At 42.2% G+C, this 18,264-nt stretch overlaps 1 protein-coding gene across 1 annotated transcript in view; it reads left to right on the forward strand.

The window, feature by feature from the left end:
- DDHD1 (DDHD domain containing 1) overlaps positions 1-18,264 on the forward strand; it is a 64,977-nt gene that overhangs the window by 2,651 nt on the left and 44,062 nt on the right. The window contains 2 exon segments of the mRNA XM_038138074.1: positions 11,352-11,525; positions 16,135-16,236. Coding sequence (XP_037994002.1) covers positions 11,352-11,525; positions 16,135-16,236 — 276 coding nt within the window.

Here is an 18,264-nt window from a genome sequence, read left to right on the forward strand (position 1 = left end):
AGTCTCATTAAGCTCGAGGAGCAGATGTTTCAGATGGCAGCCTGGGCTGTGCAGAGACGATTTCTGGGTGCTGGGAAGGAGACGTTCCCAGAGGTTAGCACCAGTGGCAGGGAGGAATAAACTCCTGGGGCCTGAGCAGACTAATGACAGGTGATTTCTAGCCCTCAGAAAGCTGATTAAGGGGAGTGCTCAAGTCTTTTTCTTATTAGCAGGTCCAGTCCTTTGTAAGGCTGGGATCAACTTTTGGTCTTTCAAGGGCTCTTCAGGTGCCTTCTGGTTTACCTTTCTCACTGCACATTTCCTTGCCTCTATTCCCTATGAGTGCATTTCTCCATTCTTCCTGACTGCTGCATCCAGCTCTGAGAAACAGCAAGGTCAGATCCCAGATTCAGTTTTATCTGTGCCTTTGAAGGCCTTGGTGGGGCCATAATTCCCATATTATTCCCCTTTGGAAGCGTGTGTGTAATTCTGGATCCAAAGGGTGGCTGCTGCCCTGACGTGGACGTGTCAAATCAGCTGTGAGTAAGGCAGGAGAATCCTCCTCTCTGACCACACAAGCATGAGGTATGATGAGTACAACTGCCTTAAAATGTGCTGAGGTGCCTGTTGAAGAGCACAGAAACTACTGGCTGGTTTTGCTGATTCATGGTTCAGCTCAGAGCAAAGGTCAAAAGCTTTTCTCTTTTGTTTTTTTGCCCTTTTTCCTGTATGTGCTGGACTCCAGGGGAGGCTGCTCTCACACAGCCACAACATTGAGCAGTTGGTTCTTCAGCTGGCAATTCCTGGGGCATCTCAGTGCCAGGGAAATGTTTGGTATAGCTTGGCGTGTGCTGGAATATTTATTTTTATATCTGCATTTTAAGCTCGCTGCAGGATTCGTTGGTAACATCAGGAATATCAGCCTGAGTTACAATTTGAGCAGATTAATTACTGAGAATTTCATCCTTACCTTGTGATCTCTGGGATTTATTTAATTAGTGCTGTAGAACCAGCAAAAATGGTTCAAGAGGATGAAAATTATTAGTGTAGGCTTTCAGATAAGTCAGTAATTTGGAGCAGGGCTGTTTCTTGTTTTCTGTGGAGATGACAAGTGTGATATTTTATACAAGGGTCTTCTGTTTAAATCTTAAATTATGCAGCCCTTTTCAGCCCTCCCAGTTGAAGAGGCTGCTTTACAACCATTTTGCTCTGGAGTTTGTCAGTGGAGTTTTCAAAGTCCTGTGTGAGTCTGTTAAATCTGTGGTCTGTGAATTTTTGGGTGACTCTTCCCTGTTTTCTTGTGGGTTTGTCCCATGCAACCCTTGTCCTGTCAGGTATTTGCTTTTTCCAGGCTTTTTTTCATAAGTACTTTGTAAAATTGCCTGTATTTATTTAAATTACTCCACTCCCAGACACAGGTTTGGTAAGGCTGGGGGGTTTTCTCTTTGTTTTTGTAATGTATATTATTTTTTACCTAACAGTAGCTGAAGTCTATTAAGTAAAATGCCTATTTTTGTATTTAAAAACAAATTTGTTCACTAGAACCATCCCTGAGTGAAGTTGTACTGATATAACAAATATTTTACTGACTTCAATCTGGAAATACCTGAGAATACAGATTGGTTCACTGGGTCTTAAAATTAAGATCTCTCTGCTCAGACTGGAATTGGGCTGCTTTAAAAAGCCATTTTAGCTGCCTTCTTGATCAAGGTGAAAATTAAGGGTATGAAATCAAGAGCTGATCATTGTTTGTGACTTTCATTTGGTTTAGTCTGGTTTTAGTAGTGTTTTTAGTCATTTTACAGCACACTTGGAACGTTGGTTTTGGTGTGTTGGACGGTCTTTGGGCATGGTTGATAACAATTTCCTTTATATCAAGAACCTTTTGATTGAAGGCTGAAGTCCTGAATAAAATTTTATGGCCTTTTTTTTATCTCCAGGTTTGTAATCTTTTGGCAGATAAATCACTGACAGTTCACTTTGTAAAGGTGAAACGTTGCTTTCACTACTCAGAATCTTTCTTGGTTCTTTTTTGTGTCTGTTTTTGCTGGACCATCTTTTCAAAAACATCTTGCAGCTTAGTTTTTGGCCAATTCCTTCCTGACCAAAAGGTCTGGCAGTGTTCCAGGCCAGGCTGGGCAGGGCTTGGAGCACCCTGGGGTAGTGGAAGGTGTGGATGGAATGGGATGGGATTTAAGGTTCTTTCCAACCCAAACCACTCTGGGATTCTGTGACCTTACACACCTAGATGAAATAACTTTTAGATTTGCAGTGTTCCATGTATTAAATCACATTTCTTTGTGTGTATTTTCAGGGTTTTTTTGTGGCCTCTCAGCAGAGAGAGCTTGGGAATTTTGGGATGCTTTCACTAGGCCAGGGTTGAGGTGGCAGCACTTGGGATGTGTCTCTGAGGCCAAGTTTCTTCCCTGAGCTCAGCTTTTATGTTTCAGTTAAGCATATTTAATCAAAATTAATCTGTTGTCTTTCTCCTTAAATGGGACCAAAACAATTCTCCAGTGGATGGTTCAGCTACAGCTGAGTGGCTGAGGAAGGACGTGGCTTGGGAAGTTGTGCTTGTCCTTTGATGTGGGCCAGCACTTCTCCTGCTGGATTTGGTCCACAAGGACGAAGGCAGAGGTGTAGGGAATATTTGGATTACAAGTTGTGGGTGAGAGGAGTGTTTTCTGCTGTAGCTGTGGCTGCAGGAAATATTTGTGGGATGAGAAGGATGAGGAGTTCTGCTCTGCCTTCATTCAGGCTTGAACATGGCTGGGACAGTGCTGAGATCAAAGGAATAGAATGGGATTTGATTGGAGGTGACAGAGTTGAATTAAGGACAGGTGACAGGTGAATTTTTGTGTGTGTGTGAGGTGCTCTTTTAAGGGAAAAACACCACTGAAAGCACCAACCAGCACCTTGTCCAGAGCTCTTGGAGGAGCACAGGGCTGTGTAAGAGCTGTGCCAGTTAGTGAGCAGAAGGCCTAGATGGAAAAAAAAATCTGCAAAAGGGCAAGAAATTAAAACAAGAAGCAGAAGCAGTTGTCTCAGAGAATCTGTAAGGTTGAAAACAGAGTGAGGGTGAGGGAGTGGTTTGAGTGTTGGCAGAGAAAAGGTCACTGGTGGGGCCTGTGTGAGTGGCTGGGAGGAGAAACTCCACAGATAATAAACAGCGGGGTTAGTGAGCACATGAACACGAGGTTCAAGTGGGATCCCAGGCAGTGAAATTTGCTATCAAAGAAGCTAAAAGTGTTGCCCAGAGAAGCTGTGGCTGCCCCTGGATCCCTGGAAGTGTCCAAGGCCATGTTGGATGGGCTTGGAGCCACCTGGGACAGTGGAAGGTGGCCCTGCCCATGGCAGAGGGGTCTTCAAGGACCCTCCCAAACAAAACCATTCTGGGTTTCTGTGAAACTCATCCTGGTTTTCTGCTAGGGGAAACCCTACAGGGTTAGAAAAAAAATGAAGGGAAATTTAAACATGGGGATGAAGAGTTTGGGAGTTCTGGAGTTGGCCTGGAGAAGATGGAAGAAGGAAGTGAGTTTAGGAGGAGAGCACAGAAAAATAATCCCTGTGGTGGAGAAGGGAGGAGTTGAAGCCATCCAAGGGCATAATGACCTTTGCTGTCATCTTGCTCATTAGTGGCAGGTCTGAGGTGTGCACTGAGACAATCTTGCTCTTCTTTATTTTGGAAGATATTCCAGGAATCTCTTGTTCCAAGTGTTTGTGCGTGCTGGGTCAGCTGGGGAGCACAGCAGGGTTTTCAGGAGAGCACACTCAGACTGTGAGGGTGGGATTGTGCAAAAGCCCCGTGGCTTTTTGGAGATGGGCTGGGAGCACACACTCACTTTTGGGAGGTGCTCACGTGTTAGTCGTGTGGCTCAGGAGTTGTTCTTTTGTGGTTTTTAAAAAATGTAGGTCTCCCTTGGGGGAAAAGAGCTGATAAAGGACAAACTCAGTGGTTCCAGCAGCAAATGCCAGTAGTGGAAGTGCTTCAGAGCCCTGGGATTGAAGTTTAGTGAACTGTTTTAATGGATAACAATTCAATAAAAATACAATTCTAAGTTTAAAACTGCAGCCCATTTCATGTTTTGGCAGTCTAAGTTTTTTTTAATGAGTTGTTCCTGCTTGATGTGGCCTGTGAAGTGAGCTTTAGGATTTTGGCTTGGACCATCAGGATCAGGTCTGGGGAAGGAATAATCATGGAGATAGTAATTAAACTGTTACCTTAAACAAGGAAAATCCTTCCTGACAAAATTATGTCCAGGAGCCAGGCTGGGAGAGCTGGGAATGTTCCCCTGGAGAGGAGAAGGCTCCAGGCAGAGCTCAGAGCCCCTGGCAGGGCCTGAAGGGGCTCCAGGAGAGCTGCAGAGGGACTGGGGACAAGGCCTGGAGGGACAGGACACAGGGAATGGCTCCCAGTGCTAGAGGGCAGGGATGGATGGGAGACTGGGAATTGGGAATTCCTGGCTGGGATGGAATTCCCAGAGCAGCTGTGGCTGCCCCTGGATCCCTGGCAGTGCCCAAGGCCAGGCTGGACAGGGCTTGGAGCAGCCTGGGATGGTGGAAGGTGTCCCTGCCATGGCAGGGAGTGGAACAAAATTATCCTGAATTTCCTTCCCAACCCAAACATTTTGTGATTGTGTGTTTTAGGATGATTTATAGTGTAGATGACTCGGAGCACATCCATCACTTTTTGTGGGGTTCCTTCTGTGTTTGACTGGAACCAGCCTCACAGAGCAGCCTTTCATTCCTCATTGCTGGACTCACAGTGTAAATGGATTAAAAACAGTTCAGGGAAAGCCACTTTTAGGCTGGAATACTTCAGGCAGTCTTGGTAAATCAGAGGCAATTCCTTGTTTGCAGCAGAGAATAAACATCTATTCCTGCCTCTGGGATCCAGCAGTGGAGCAAACACTGAGGCTCACAGGTTGAGCTGCTCTGGGAGTAAAATCCTACCTGTGCCAGTGGAATTGAATCTCAAACATAAATTACACCTGGAATTTACAAATTGCTTCCATGGAGCAACTGGGAGTTACTGGATGAACCAGCAACATGCTGGATTTTTTACTGCTCAGTGAGTGAAATCTCTGTTCAGCTCAGTCCCAGGCTCTGTGTCCTTCTGGAGCTTTCTGAGGCCTCACCCTTGAACTCCTCTGCAGGACTTTTCCTTCTGGCAGAGCAGGACAGGTCACACGAGTTTGTGGTTGAACAAAGGGAGGTCACCAGGCTGGGATCAAAGAAATGGTTCCGTTTATTTAAGAGTCAGCCACCTGCTGTGCTCTGAAATAAAGTGGAGGAGAGCTAGAAAGGTGTGCAATGTTAAGCTTTTTTTTTTAAAAAAAAATAAAAAAAAATAAATGTGTTATGTTAGGTAGCAAACATGAAATAATGCAATTTTTGGGGTTATTTTATTACAACATCACCATCCTCACAGACAAGAATTTCTTCCTCATATCTAAACTAAATTCCAGTTCCTTCAGTTTGAACACATATCTCCTTATCCTATCCCTAAAATTCCTGATGAAATATACCCAGAACACCATTTTAGGCTTGATATAATAGGAATGGATAACAAACTTTAAAAAAATTCTCCAACAGCACCCTTGATATTATTCTGGAATATATTTTTATGTATTTATTTATTTAGATAGGCACTGCCACAGGTTGCCCAGAGAAGTGTGGGTGCCCCATCTCTGGAAGTGTTTCAGGCCAGGTCCTTGGTAAATGTATGAGCACCTCATTATTTAACTTTCAGTTAAATAATTATTCTAATTTTTAGTTTTAGATGTCAATTTGTAGCCTCAAAGTTGCTGTCATCTTGTGCAGATATTATTCTACATGCTGCAAATTGTTTGCCACTGTAGTAAGAAGAAAATCAAATTTAAGGAAATGTTACAACACCAAAAAAGCAGGAATCTTGAAATTTCTACACTGAAAAACATCTCGACCTGGTAGTGTTTTATAAGCTTGCGTTTCTTGCCTAACTTCTTGGTTTTGGGCTTGGAGAGCTGGGAGTTGTCAATTTGAGCAAAGCACCAGCTTAATTTTAAATTTCTGAGCCTCTGAATATTCTATTAACCTTTTAGCTCTCATTTGTGGGTAAATCATCATAAGTGTCTTGGGGCTGATGGCTGCAGAGTGCCAGGAGTGCCTGGGCTTGGCCAGCAGTCAGTTCTTATCTCTGTATTACCTCACTTTTGTCACAGTTTTGTGCTCCTCAATCAAGGCAGGTGAAAAAGGCTCCTTTGAGCTGTGCAAAATTGAAATTTGAGGCTATGCCCCTACCCAGCAATGTGGTGGCAGGAAATGAATGATGGAATTGATGTGTTAGAAGGGAAATTAGGGCAAATTCTGGTCAGTTATAACTTTATTGTGATGGATTAGCCAGTTTTTTTATTCCAATTTCTATTAGATGTGATCTCACAGTTTTAAAAATCTTCATCAAGGAGGAGTAGCTGGGTTATGCTCATACACTACACACACACATGCAGTAGTTTTATGTTGCCCACAGTTTTTATTTTAACATAATTCTGGTTATTCAGAGGATTTTGGTGATTATCATAATGCAAATCACTCATGTTCTTATCACACCATTAATTACAGCACTCGTATTCTTTTATTCTTTGGATTTTCAGGGGGGTAAAGAAAAGACCCATTTGTGTAAAAAGAAATAAATCCTTTGTTGCAGAGTAAATCTCTTAAACTGATTTCCTCTAGAAGTGGTAAAATACGTGTGACTAATTAAAATTAAGTGGTTTTCATCTACTTCAAATCTCCACCATTCAGATTTATTTAGAAATTCTTTTCTAAATAAACCATGGAAGTGTATAACCAGTCAAATATGTTGATATCTTTCAGTCTGAAGCACTGCCAGCTGCAGATTATATGGCGTGAGACTTAAGGCAGTAAAGAAATCAAGGCAAATCCTTTCCTAGGGATTGAGATTGTAGGGATAAGGATAAATAACACTTCATATAATAGATTTGGAATTCTGTATTGACAAAAAATAAGTTAAATTGCAACATGATATAATTCCGGTATTTTTAATTCTTCCATAAAACAAAAGTAACTGAAAGAATGTAGTTTAAGCTTTCTGAAATATCTGAGTATTCAACACATGAAGGAATTTATTGAAGATGGATAAGTGAGGGCTAAAAAATTGGTGAAATTGGGTGCTGAAATGGCAATTCTGGTTGATCACTTTTTAATGCTCTTTACTGTCATGAGTTTGCATCAAGTCTTCTGGACTAAACCTGGGAGTTTTTCAGTGACATCCCCAGTGCAGGATTAAACAGAGGTGCTGTGGTTAGGAACCTCTTTCCAGTGTCACAGATTTTACTGAAAAATCTCTTGTGTGGAATTATTTCCCCACCCTATCCAGAGTATTCCATGGAATTACCACTGAGGCACTTCCCTGCCTCCATTACCTGAAGTCTCACTTGCTTTTGGAGCTGGCGGCCTTTAGAAATTTGGTTGTTGTTGGTTTTCTCAGCTTTTACAGAGATGGGGTAACTCAGAGGTGGTTTAAAATATTTCGTTCTATTAGTAGTCTTGATGAAGAGTGAGAGACAAGAGATGTAAAACTTAATGCTATTCTATCAAAAGCTAACTTATTTCTTGGTTACAATACTTCATAAATGTTTTTTAGCCTGTTGGCTTTTGCCACACAATATTGTTATTACTTCTAACACCAGTCATTTATATTTTTATCCCCTGTGGTCCTACTACAATGCATCTTTCACAGTTCTAATTCTCTAAAATATCTGCTCTTTTTGCAAGGCCATTATTTTGAAACTTGTTTCGAGTTCAGTTTCTCTCTCAACCAGTCATCGAATTGGAGTTTGTCGGAGAGCCTTGGGATGGATTGGGTTGGAGGGACCTTAAATCCCATCCAGTGCCACCCCTGCCATGGCAGGGACACCTTCCACCATCCCAGGCTGCTCCAAGCCCTGTCCAACCTGGCCTTGGGCACTGCCAGGGATCCAGGGGCAGCCACAGCTGCTCTGGGCACCCTGTGCCTCCCCACCCTAATTTCTCCCTAATATTCCCTCCTAATCTCCCCTGTTTTAGTTTGAAGCCATTCCCTGTGTCCTGTCCCTCCAGGCCTTGTCCCCAGTCCCTCTGCAGCTCTCCTGGAGCCCCTTCAGGCCCTGCCAGGGGCTCTGAGCTCTCCCTGGAGCCTTCTCCTCTCCAGGTGAATATTCCCAGCTCTCCCAGCCTGGCTGCGCAGGAAATCTGCTTTTGTGTGCTGTGGTCCCAGATTTGCTTCTCTCTGTTCTGCAGGGCTGTGTTCAGGTTTCTGAGAGCCAAACTGTGCTGCTGATGGCAGGAAATGTCATTTTCTGGCTTCCTCCTCCTCCCCTTCCAGGTGGTTTTCTGTTGAGGTTTTCCTGTAGCTCAGGGTTCAAAGTTGCCCCCCCAGCTTGTGATGGGAAATAAAAGCAGTTTGTGGTTCAGGCTGGTTTGGCTGCTCTGAGAGTGTGCAACTGCTTAAAGGAGGGAATGGGAAAAAGAAAAAAAGGCAATTCCTTGGTCCTCCCCAAAATCCACAGAGCTGGAAAACAACTGCCCTCACTCTCTTTTTCAAACCTCCATAATTGTCTTTGGATCTGAAAATAATTTATATTTGCATATGAACACCCTTACCAAAGCCAGATATATTAATTTATTCCCAAACTCAAGTGTTCTGCAGTGATTTTATGTGAAAATTTTTCTTATTTCAAACAGTTTTTTTCTGGCTGAGCCTTTCTGGTGAGGGCTCAAGTTATGTTTGAGAGCTGCTCTTGAGTGCTCTTGTAAGGAACCACTCTGGGAAAGTTTCTCTCAGGCAAAAAGAGCCTGAAAATATTTATTTTAATACTTAATGGTTGAACTTGTAGAAATCTGTAGGTGGAAATTCCCATGTGAAAAACTTGAAGCCCTTCAAAACTGAAAAAGAGGTGTCTTGTATTCACTTAGTTTGGAGTACAAAATAGTATTCATATGATTATTAATTTAAAAAAGCCATATCTCTGCCTGTGGATTCAGTGAATGGAGCCTCATCAGACTGCTTAGTCAAGAATGGAGGAATTGCTCACAGATTTTCCCAGTGAGGATTAACATCTGACGTAGCCCTGTCACTGCTGCAGCCACAATGGGAGCCTTTATCTCCCCTCACTTTTCACTTCTTCCTACAGACAGAGCTTTGTTTGGGAGGGCAGCCTGACTGGATGTGTGTGCACTGAAAAATGTGCATTTCTGACAGGTGTAAAATGTCTGGGAGTACAGCAAAGGTTAAGCAGAGAGACTGTGCGGTTAGCTTTCAGTTCATGAGAAATAAATATTCATCTTTCACCCTGCATTGATGGGATGTAGACTCCGAAGTTAATCTAAATTTTCATGAAATATTGAATTTCCTGTGCAACTTGCAGGCACTGCTGACTTGTGCATTTTACAGCCACTCAGAACTTTGGTTTTTCTGATATTTTCAAGGATTAATTTCCACTGCACAACCGCGCCCTTAGAACACCCCAACCTCTTTATTCCAGCTGCTGCACCACGAGCACCCCCAGCAGCAGGAATCCAGCCCACAGCAGCTATTTTAGGAGGGCAGGGTGGCAGAGCTGGCTCTGGCACTGTTTCTGGGTTTTCCTGCTGCTCGCCTCTCCCTGCCAGCTGTGCCAAGGTGCCATCACCCAGCTGTGTGCCCTCCCTCTGCCACAGAGGTGGGAGCTGCTTGGCACTGGAAATGGAGTTTTCCTGTAAATCTGGGACAGCAGAGCTTTCCAAATTGGCTTGGAATGTTACTTGCCCAGTGGGGAGATTATTTCAAGGTGGTTTTCCGTTTGTTTTTGTGGCTTGAGGGAATGAAAAATTCAGAGGAGTTTAGAGGTTCTGAGTGAATTTTGGAGGTGTTTGCAGTTCTCTGCCACGTTCTCACCTGGCAGCAGTTGGTGTGGAAAGGACTTTTGGGCACAGCCAGCACTCGTGGTGTGTCTGTAGTGACAGAACCAGGAGTTTCTGGGACTTCAGCTTGTGCTCACAGAGCTTTGGGACCAGACCAAAAACCACTGCCCGTGGCTGGGTCACCCTACCCAGCTCTGCTGACAGATCAAAGAGATCCCTCCTGTGCTCAGTCACTCTGAAATCTATGGTTTCATGTTTAATTACACCTCAATTTCTTTTACTGCATGTTTGCATCTATTGTTTCTTTTCCAATTTGTCCTCACCAGCTTTTTTTCCACCCTCCAGGTCGGAACAGATCTTGGAGCAGTGAAGCCTATTTTTTTTCCCCCTTCATCTCCTTTTTCTTTTAAAGCCTTTTTTTTGTGGTTGAGTTCTTATTTGCTTTGCAGAGCTAAACCTTTGTGGTCAGTATAACACACACAGGATATTTGCTTTTGGCTGAGTCAGTCTATACAAACACACACATATATATTTATGGATATCTATCTCTATATCTATAAATGTACATATATGGATATCTATATATCTATAAATGTATATATATGGATATCTGTCTATATATCTATAAATGTATATATATTTTATATGTATAAATGTATATATATGTGTATATATTAATATATGTGTATGTATATATGTGTATAAATAAATAAATAAATATATATATATATACACACATGTACACTGCCAGTGTGCACTGGAGGTCACTGCTCCCACTGCTCTGTGCTCTCAGCAGACCCAAATCTGTGTTAATCCCATAAAAACCTGGATTTGGGATCTTTGAGGCCTGTGGGTCACTGAATTTCTCCTTGATTTTCCAGATGTAGGGGGAGGAATTCAAAGCTGAGTTACAATGGATGTCACTGTCCTGGGTATAAGAGGGGAATTTTTACTCCCTGTAGGAGATGTGGGCAACAATGAAGCACAGTTTGATATAGAATAAGCACCAAGTTTGTATTTTTTTAAGAGATTTCTCTTTTGCCACGTGCACAGCAAAGGCTGAGCCCCCGCTTTGCTCATTTGGAGAACTGAAACTGAAGCGAGAACAGCAGTAACCAAAACCAGCCCTCAGTAAAACACTGATTTTAATTTTTAAAAAAATTGCATTTTTAAATACCACCATTTATGCTAATTGATGTGTAATTTGGGTTGTTGGATGTGTCCAGGGCCAGGCTGGATGGGGCTTGGAGCAACCTGGGGTAGTGGAAGGTGTCCCTGCCATGGCAGGGGTGGCACTGGATGCATTTTAAGGTCTCTTACACCCCAAACCATTCTGGAATTCTGTTTTTCTGTCCATCTCTCACATCCTCACCCACAGCTGGGAAATCTCCTCAGCTCAGGTTTGCAGATTACACCACATTTCCTGCTCTCAGTTTGTGATTTGTTGCGTTAAAAAAACCCTCTTTTTTTTTGTATTTTTATTTTTTTAGAGACTGAAAAGATCCCTGTAATGCGTGGACAGTGGTTTATTGATGGCACTTGGCAACCTCTGGAAGAGGAGGAAAGTAATTTAATAGAGCAGGAGCATCTCAACCGCTTCAAAGGCCAGCAGCTGCAGGAGAGCTTTGATATGGAAATATCCAAACCTGTTGATGGGAAGGAGGGTAAGATTGTTTAGATCACTATAATACATTTTTTTGGACACTTGAGATCTGTTTTTTCTGAGTAAGAATGTGATCTGCTTTGGTTTTTCATCCTGTAAAGTGGGGAACTCAGTTTGTTGTCCCATTTTCCAGTGTGGGATTTCCTGCTGCAGCACGTTTGGGGAATGCTGTAAAAGTTAAAGTTATGGAGAAACATCTTGTTCCCACTGTGTTTCATATCTTCCAATTGTGTTTGAAATCTCATTTCAAGCTAAAATCTCTTGCTGGGACAAGAGGAATCAGTGTCCAAAGGCAAACTGGCTGATTGCTGTCTGCAATCCCTAATTCTCTCAGCATCCCTAATTCTGCCCTAAAGGGAGTGGGATCATTTTTTACAAATCACATTCCATTTTCCATTTTGATTCAGGCTGGTTTATTACTTTTCAGCTGCAGTAAATCTTGGGCATTCATTCTCTTGAGGAACTCCTTACATTTTAATGAGCAGGCTGAGGATGCTCAGGTAGTGTTGCTGGGAATCTTGGTCTGCTGCATGGAACATTTTCAAAATTACTGAAATTACGGGTCTATTATTTAATGTACACAGTTGAATTGATTGCTCAGAGCAGGTGTTGCACAGCAAAAAATCAGTATTTTTGCCCTTCACACTTTTGGCTGTCTCTTGCTTGAACAATCTAGAAACCACAAGCTGCAAGTACAGAGGGCCCTCAAGATATTTCAGCAGGGATTTGGTTGCGTTATTCTTTACAAAGAAACTTCATTTTTGAAGTGGAGCTTTGTGCAAAGCAGTTACACAGTGTTTTGGCCATGACTTCTTATGTGTGACCACACAAGTAAAGCCTTGTTCATCAATTGGAAGCCCAGCAATACTCAGGGTAATTCTGTAATCACTGTCAGGAAAACCAAAGTGTCATTTGTTGATTTAGGGAGGGTTTTTTTTCAGCATTACAGAGAGTTTCTAACTCCCCTTTAAAACTAATGAGGAATTTATGAATTTTTTTCCCTTATTTGTGCTACTTTAAAAGATCTTTTCACCTGCCAAGGCTGCAGAATAATTTTCTGCTAGAACAGCTCTGTGCAAAAGGTGCATGAAGTGCTGTGAGCCCTGAGCCACAGCTCTGTGCCTGTACAAACATCCTTCTGGAAGGCATTCTACCTGGATTTCTGATTTATTGTCTCAGGGGCACAAAGCTCAGGGTTGGTAGTGGCAGGGATTTATGGTTTTTTACATGGAAAGCAAACCTTTGTGGTTCCTGAGTGCTCCCAGCCTTTGGTAGTTTAATTTTTGAGGGAAGGCTGCAGTGGTACTTGGGTTCTCCTTACAGAGTAAATAAGAGAGATCAGGGTTGGGATTTTTTCAGATGAAGTCTGGACTGTGGAACTGAAATTTTCAGATTTGACGTTGGATGGACTGGGGAGAGTGATGAGAAAGATGTGAGCACTGATATTTATGAAAACATAAAAAGATCAGAAAAACTCCAAATTCAGGTGCCAGCGCCTTTTCTAAAACCAAAGTTAGAAAAGAAAAAAGGCAAAACCAAAAAAAAACCAAAAAGCAAACCCCCAAAAAACCCAAAAAACAAGCAAAACTCCCAAGCTATGTATGGCATCACTTCAGTGGTATATATGTCAAGTCACCAGTAGATTTCAGCAGGGTTTTTTGGTAATAATAGGAGAGTGGCAGCACAATTACAGCTGACAGTGTGTGGAAAGTGGTTTTGTCATTCTGATTTGCCTCTCAATACCTCTTGGATCCTCTGGCATCCACAAATGCCATCTGCAGTGGCCCTGGGGGAGGCTCTGCATCTTGCGTTATTGCTGGTGAGGTGAACAAAATTAGCTGAATTCAGTTTATAATTTTTTTTTAATGCTCCATTTTGTTGTAATTGCATCCTGTATGAAGCAGTTTTTGGTGCCATCAAGGTTTACAGGTACCTGTTGTTTATGATCAGTGAAAGTTGAGATAAATCTGGAAATATCCATTGGGAAGCAGGGTGACTGTTCCCAGTGCTGTGATAAAACCTTGTGAGGGATGAAAAACTGGCCATGCCCTCTGATTCCTCAGCAAAATTAATACAAGAGGCTGTAACAGCCCCTTTGTACCAAGAATAACTCCAGTGATTGAATTTATTAATTCTATTTATTGTATTAAATTTATTAATTCTGATTAATTTATTAATCCTGGATTGCAGCATGTTAACAAGGAAATCACCAAGCTTCATCCAGGGCTTTTGGTGGTGATAGGAGGGATAAATGGCCCATTATTAAACTGTTAATCCCAGCAAACCTTCCTCTGAAAGTGCAGAATGATTCAGGAGGAGGGTCTCCAACCTGCAGCCTGTAAATAACATAATGCCCCTGCTGACGTTTGGTTGTGTTTTTCTTTACAAAGAAAAGTTTGTTGAGGTTTTTTTGGGAGCACAAGGAGCTTTAAATGCAGGAGGAATCAGAAGGCACAGATGACAGGGAGTGATTCCCCAGGCTCTGTTTCCCATGGGGCAGCCTGGAGATCACTCCTTCGCAGAGCAATCTGTAGTTTGCATTTTGATTTTCATCCTCACAAAGCATTGCATTTCATGCCTTGCAAAATGAGCTTGGTGCCTGATGCCAGTGACTCCTCTTGGTGTCTGATCCCCTTCAGTGCCTCAGATAAATCGTTGTTGTAATGGCAGGGTGCAGAAATGGGGCAGTTTTTGATCAAAAGGAGCTTGGCCAGCGGGTCAAGGGAGGGGATTGTCCCCCTCTGCTCTGCTCAGACCCCTCTGGAGTTCTGTGTCCTGCTCTGGAGCCAGGCTGGGAGAGCTGGGGGTGCTCACCTGGAGAGGAGAAGCTCCAGGGAGAGCTCAGAGCCCTTTCCAGGGCTAAAGGGGCTCCAGGAGAGCTGCAGAGGCACACCTATGTAGCAGTGAATAAACTTAAAATTTACAGAATGACAGAAGATTTAGAAACTGCCTTTTCTTCATACTTAGGCAGACAGTGAGTTCAGCACCTAGCTGAAGTAGCCCATCAAAGGAGAAGCATTTTCCAGAGATTTCTGGCATATCCAGGCTGTTGTCAGATAAAACAAGGCCAGTTGAGTTCCTATCATCCATTGCTCCATGACCTTTTTCAGATATATTCATTTAGTGGTGATGGAGTGAAGCTGAAAGCTTTATTTATGGGATAGGAAGGTAGGAACAGATACAGCTCTTTGTATTTGCACAGAGAGATGCTCAAAATTCAGCTGGAAATCACCCAAGCAACCTGATTCAAACCTGAAATTGGATCTGACTTTGAAGTTGATCCTGATTTGTGAAGAGGATTGGAGCAGATGAACACCAGCAGTCCCTCTGCCAGAACATACTCTGTGATCAATTCTGTGATTCCATGACAGACACACACAAAGAAAAAATCCTCTCAGTTACAATTAATATTCCAATGCATTGATTTTGAGACAGCAGAACTCTATTGGGTTTTTTCTTACAGAATTAAATAAAAAATCCTCTCAGTTACAATTAATACTCCAATGCATTGATTTTGAGACAGCAGAACTCTACTGGGTTTTTTCTTACAGAATTTCAGTGCATGGTCAAGGCCACAAAACCTCTAAAAATGGCATTTGGAAGAGCTGGTTTTTTGGTTTTTTTCTTTTGTCTCAGCTTTCAGATAGTATTTTCTCACTGTATAAAAAATTCACATAGATTTTTGGCACAGCTAAGTTAACCTTTGGGTGGGAAATTCCTGTTCATAGAATTGGAGACTTGTGCAGGTCAGGAGGGATCTCTGGGGATGTTCAAATCCAACCTCCCTGCTCTGATGAGAGCAGCTTGCTCAGGATGTTTCCTGTGGGATTTTCAGTATCTCCAGCAACAGACTCCACACATTTCTGAGCAGCCTGTTCAGTATTTTACCACCCTCACCATGAAAAGCAATTTTTCTTCTAGTTTCCTTGGGTTTCCTGTGTTGATTCTTCCTGAGGGAAGTAAAAAGCCAGTACGAGATTGCAAATTCAATTATTCTGTGGAATCCCCAGTGCTGGAGCTCTGAGGATTTATTTTGATTTTCCTGCCCCCCAGAGAAGTGATGTGCAGCAATAAATACATTTCACTTGCACCTGCACTGAGAGCTGTTGGGACACCTGGGGCAGGTGACACAAATGTGGAATGTCACTCTCTTTGCTGGGTCAGGGCGTGCTGACACCTTGCAGAACAGGGCAAGAGCAGGAGATTTTGTCTAATCTAACTTTTAACCATCCTCTTACACTCTTTGGGGGAAAAAACACCCAGAGCTGTGCTTAAAATGAAGGTTTTTAGTGTATATTTAGGAAGGGTCAGTGTCTTCTACCCTGTACCAAGGAGGGGGATGATGCTTCAGGTGACTCTGGTGCCACCATGTCCCAGTGCCTCTTAGCTCTGTTGGGATGTCATAACTGGTTGTGAAGAGTGAAAAAATGGAGTTTGGGACCTGACACTTCTCTGTTGGTTTGGTTTTGTTTTTTTTTTTAATATATACATTTTAGTTCTTTCTAGAAAATGTGTCTTTTTTTTTTTCCTAAAAATGGTGGTACTAATGAAAAAAAAAATGACACCCCTTTTAAAAATTTTACTTTGAAGCTCAGTGTTTTTACTTTTAGTTCTCTACTACCTCCCTCCCTTCTCCCTCCCTTCTTTGTTCAAATGGAGAGGATATAAGGAGAAATCAGATGCTGCATGTCTTAAGCGAAAGCATTCCCAAGGTACAGTAATTGGAGATTTCTTTTTTTTTTAATTTTTTTTTTTTTTTTGGTAGTGCTCCTGGCTTAGGAAGCTTTAAATTCTAGTTTGCTTGTCTCAGTTAAATGTTAGATTTACATGCTGCAGTTTTTTGAGCTGTATCCATGCAATTCCTTTCCAAGGGGAAAGGAAAAAGCATCCTAAAGCTTAGAGGAAAAGTAGAAGTGTTGTGAGTCCTAGAGAGAAGTAGAAGCTGATAGTGTCATGCAGTAATTCTTATTAGAATTGTTTGTGGCTGATGAAAACTGTGAACATTTGTTTCTTGCACTCTTTGGTATGGTTTGGCTTTTTCCATAAAATAAAAGGGACTTTTTTTTAGGATTGCAGCAGGCCTGGGATGAGATGAATTCTGTCAGAGAAGGAACGGAGGGTTCCTTCCAGATAATGTTTTGTTTGCTGCTTTCTTTTGGATAATAATCTTTAAGTTATAATTCATTTTTGCTGCAGCTTTGGAATGGAATGAGTCCCTGGCCATGTTCTGGAAAAGGGGAAGCTGTGTGGATTGTAGCTAAAGGCTGCTGAGCTGCAGAAAACAACCCTGACCTTTGCAGCAGCTGATGTCCTGCAAATTTATTTCAGAAAGTGGGGGGAGATCCTACAGGAGCCATTAATGATTGCAGAAGGCTCCAAAGCTCGTGTCACTGGGCTCTCTCTGCCTCCACTAAAGCCAGGAGTGATTAAACTTTCTCTGACTTCTAGAACCTTTAATTTAAAATGTAAATGCACGTGGTAGGTTTGGAGTTGTTCTTGTCATACCTTGTATTCTTGTAGCTCCTGGGGATGTTGTGAACTCTTGAGAATTTATTTTGACATGCATAAATGTTTGCCTTTTGACTTCCTTTAATTAATTTTTTTATGTGATTGGGTCCAAATGGAAAATGCCTAAAATTAAAATGTTATGCAGTAAACTTTTTCCTGCCTCTTTTCACACAAGGAACCCAAGTCTGTTCAAGGTGAATCAGTGTAATTCAAGCAATAAGAAAGGACTTCTGCCTTTTCTTTTGTAAATTGAAATTTTGAAATTGTGTTGTGCATTTTTTCCCCTCAAATCATGCTCAGTTGTGATAATGAATGTGCTCAAATTTCTAAAAAATTGAAATTAAGTGGTTGTGTGACCAATAGTGACAGTGATGAATTGAGAGGTACAATGTAAAAATGACAGCAATGTGAGACATTTTTAATTAGGAGCAATGGCCTTTTTAATGGCTCTTAAAAAAAAAAAAGGTTTTTAAATCTACAGGTTTATGTAGCAGAACCTGAGATTCATTTCAGAAGGAACAACAGCAGCCAAATTATGTTCTCAGCTCTCTGTACCATGTGTCAGGCTTTTGTGTGGCACCTGCTGCTTGCAAGACAGATTCATTTAAAAAACCTTGGAGGAATAAAAAAAGAAGGCAGGAGAGGTTTTGAGACAGTCTGTATCCCTCCTCTGGTCTCTGTCCTGGCTGGAGTGCCAGTGCCTTTGTCCTTGGAGGCAGTGTCAGCCCTGAGCACTCCAAAGGTGCTTTTCCCTGGATTGATTTTGACTTGAGCACCGTCAGACTCTGGGGAGAAAAGATCCACCCCGTGCTTTGCTCTTGGCAGCTGGATGAAAGCATCGAGCAGAGAAGCAGGTATTTAGCTAAAAAAGGTGTTTAATTGTGAGCAGCTGGCCCCAGGAGGTGCTCAGCTCCTCAGGCTGGGAGGATGTTCCCATGTGCAGATACAGTGCAGGGTTTCTGCTCCTCTGTTATTCTCCATTTCTTTGACTCAAGATGAGTCAAAAGCCTCGTGGAGATCAGGTTCTGCAAGGCTTTAGGAATACCTGCTCTGTGGTTTAAGGTTCTTTTTTCAGATTTCAACTTTTTCTGCAAGGCTTTAGGAATACCTGCTCTGTGGTTTAAGGTTCTTTTTCCAGATTTCAACTTTTTAGGGGGATTTTTTCCCTCAGGGTTCATCTTTTTTTTGGTGAAACTGGAGGTTTGTGTGATAGCAACCACTGATTTCTTCAC

This window comes from Motacilla alba, chromosome 5, assembly GCF_015832195.1.
Source record: "Motacilla alba alba isolate MOTALB_02 chromosome 5, Motacilla_alba_V1.0_pri, whole genome shotgun sequence".
NCBI lineage: Eukaryota > Metazoa > Chordata > Aves > Passeriformes > Motacillidae > Motacilla > Motacilla alba.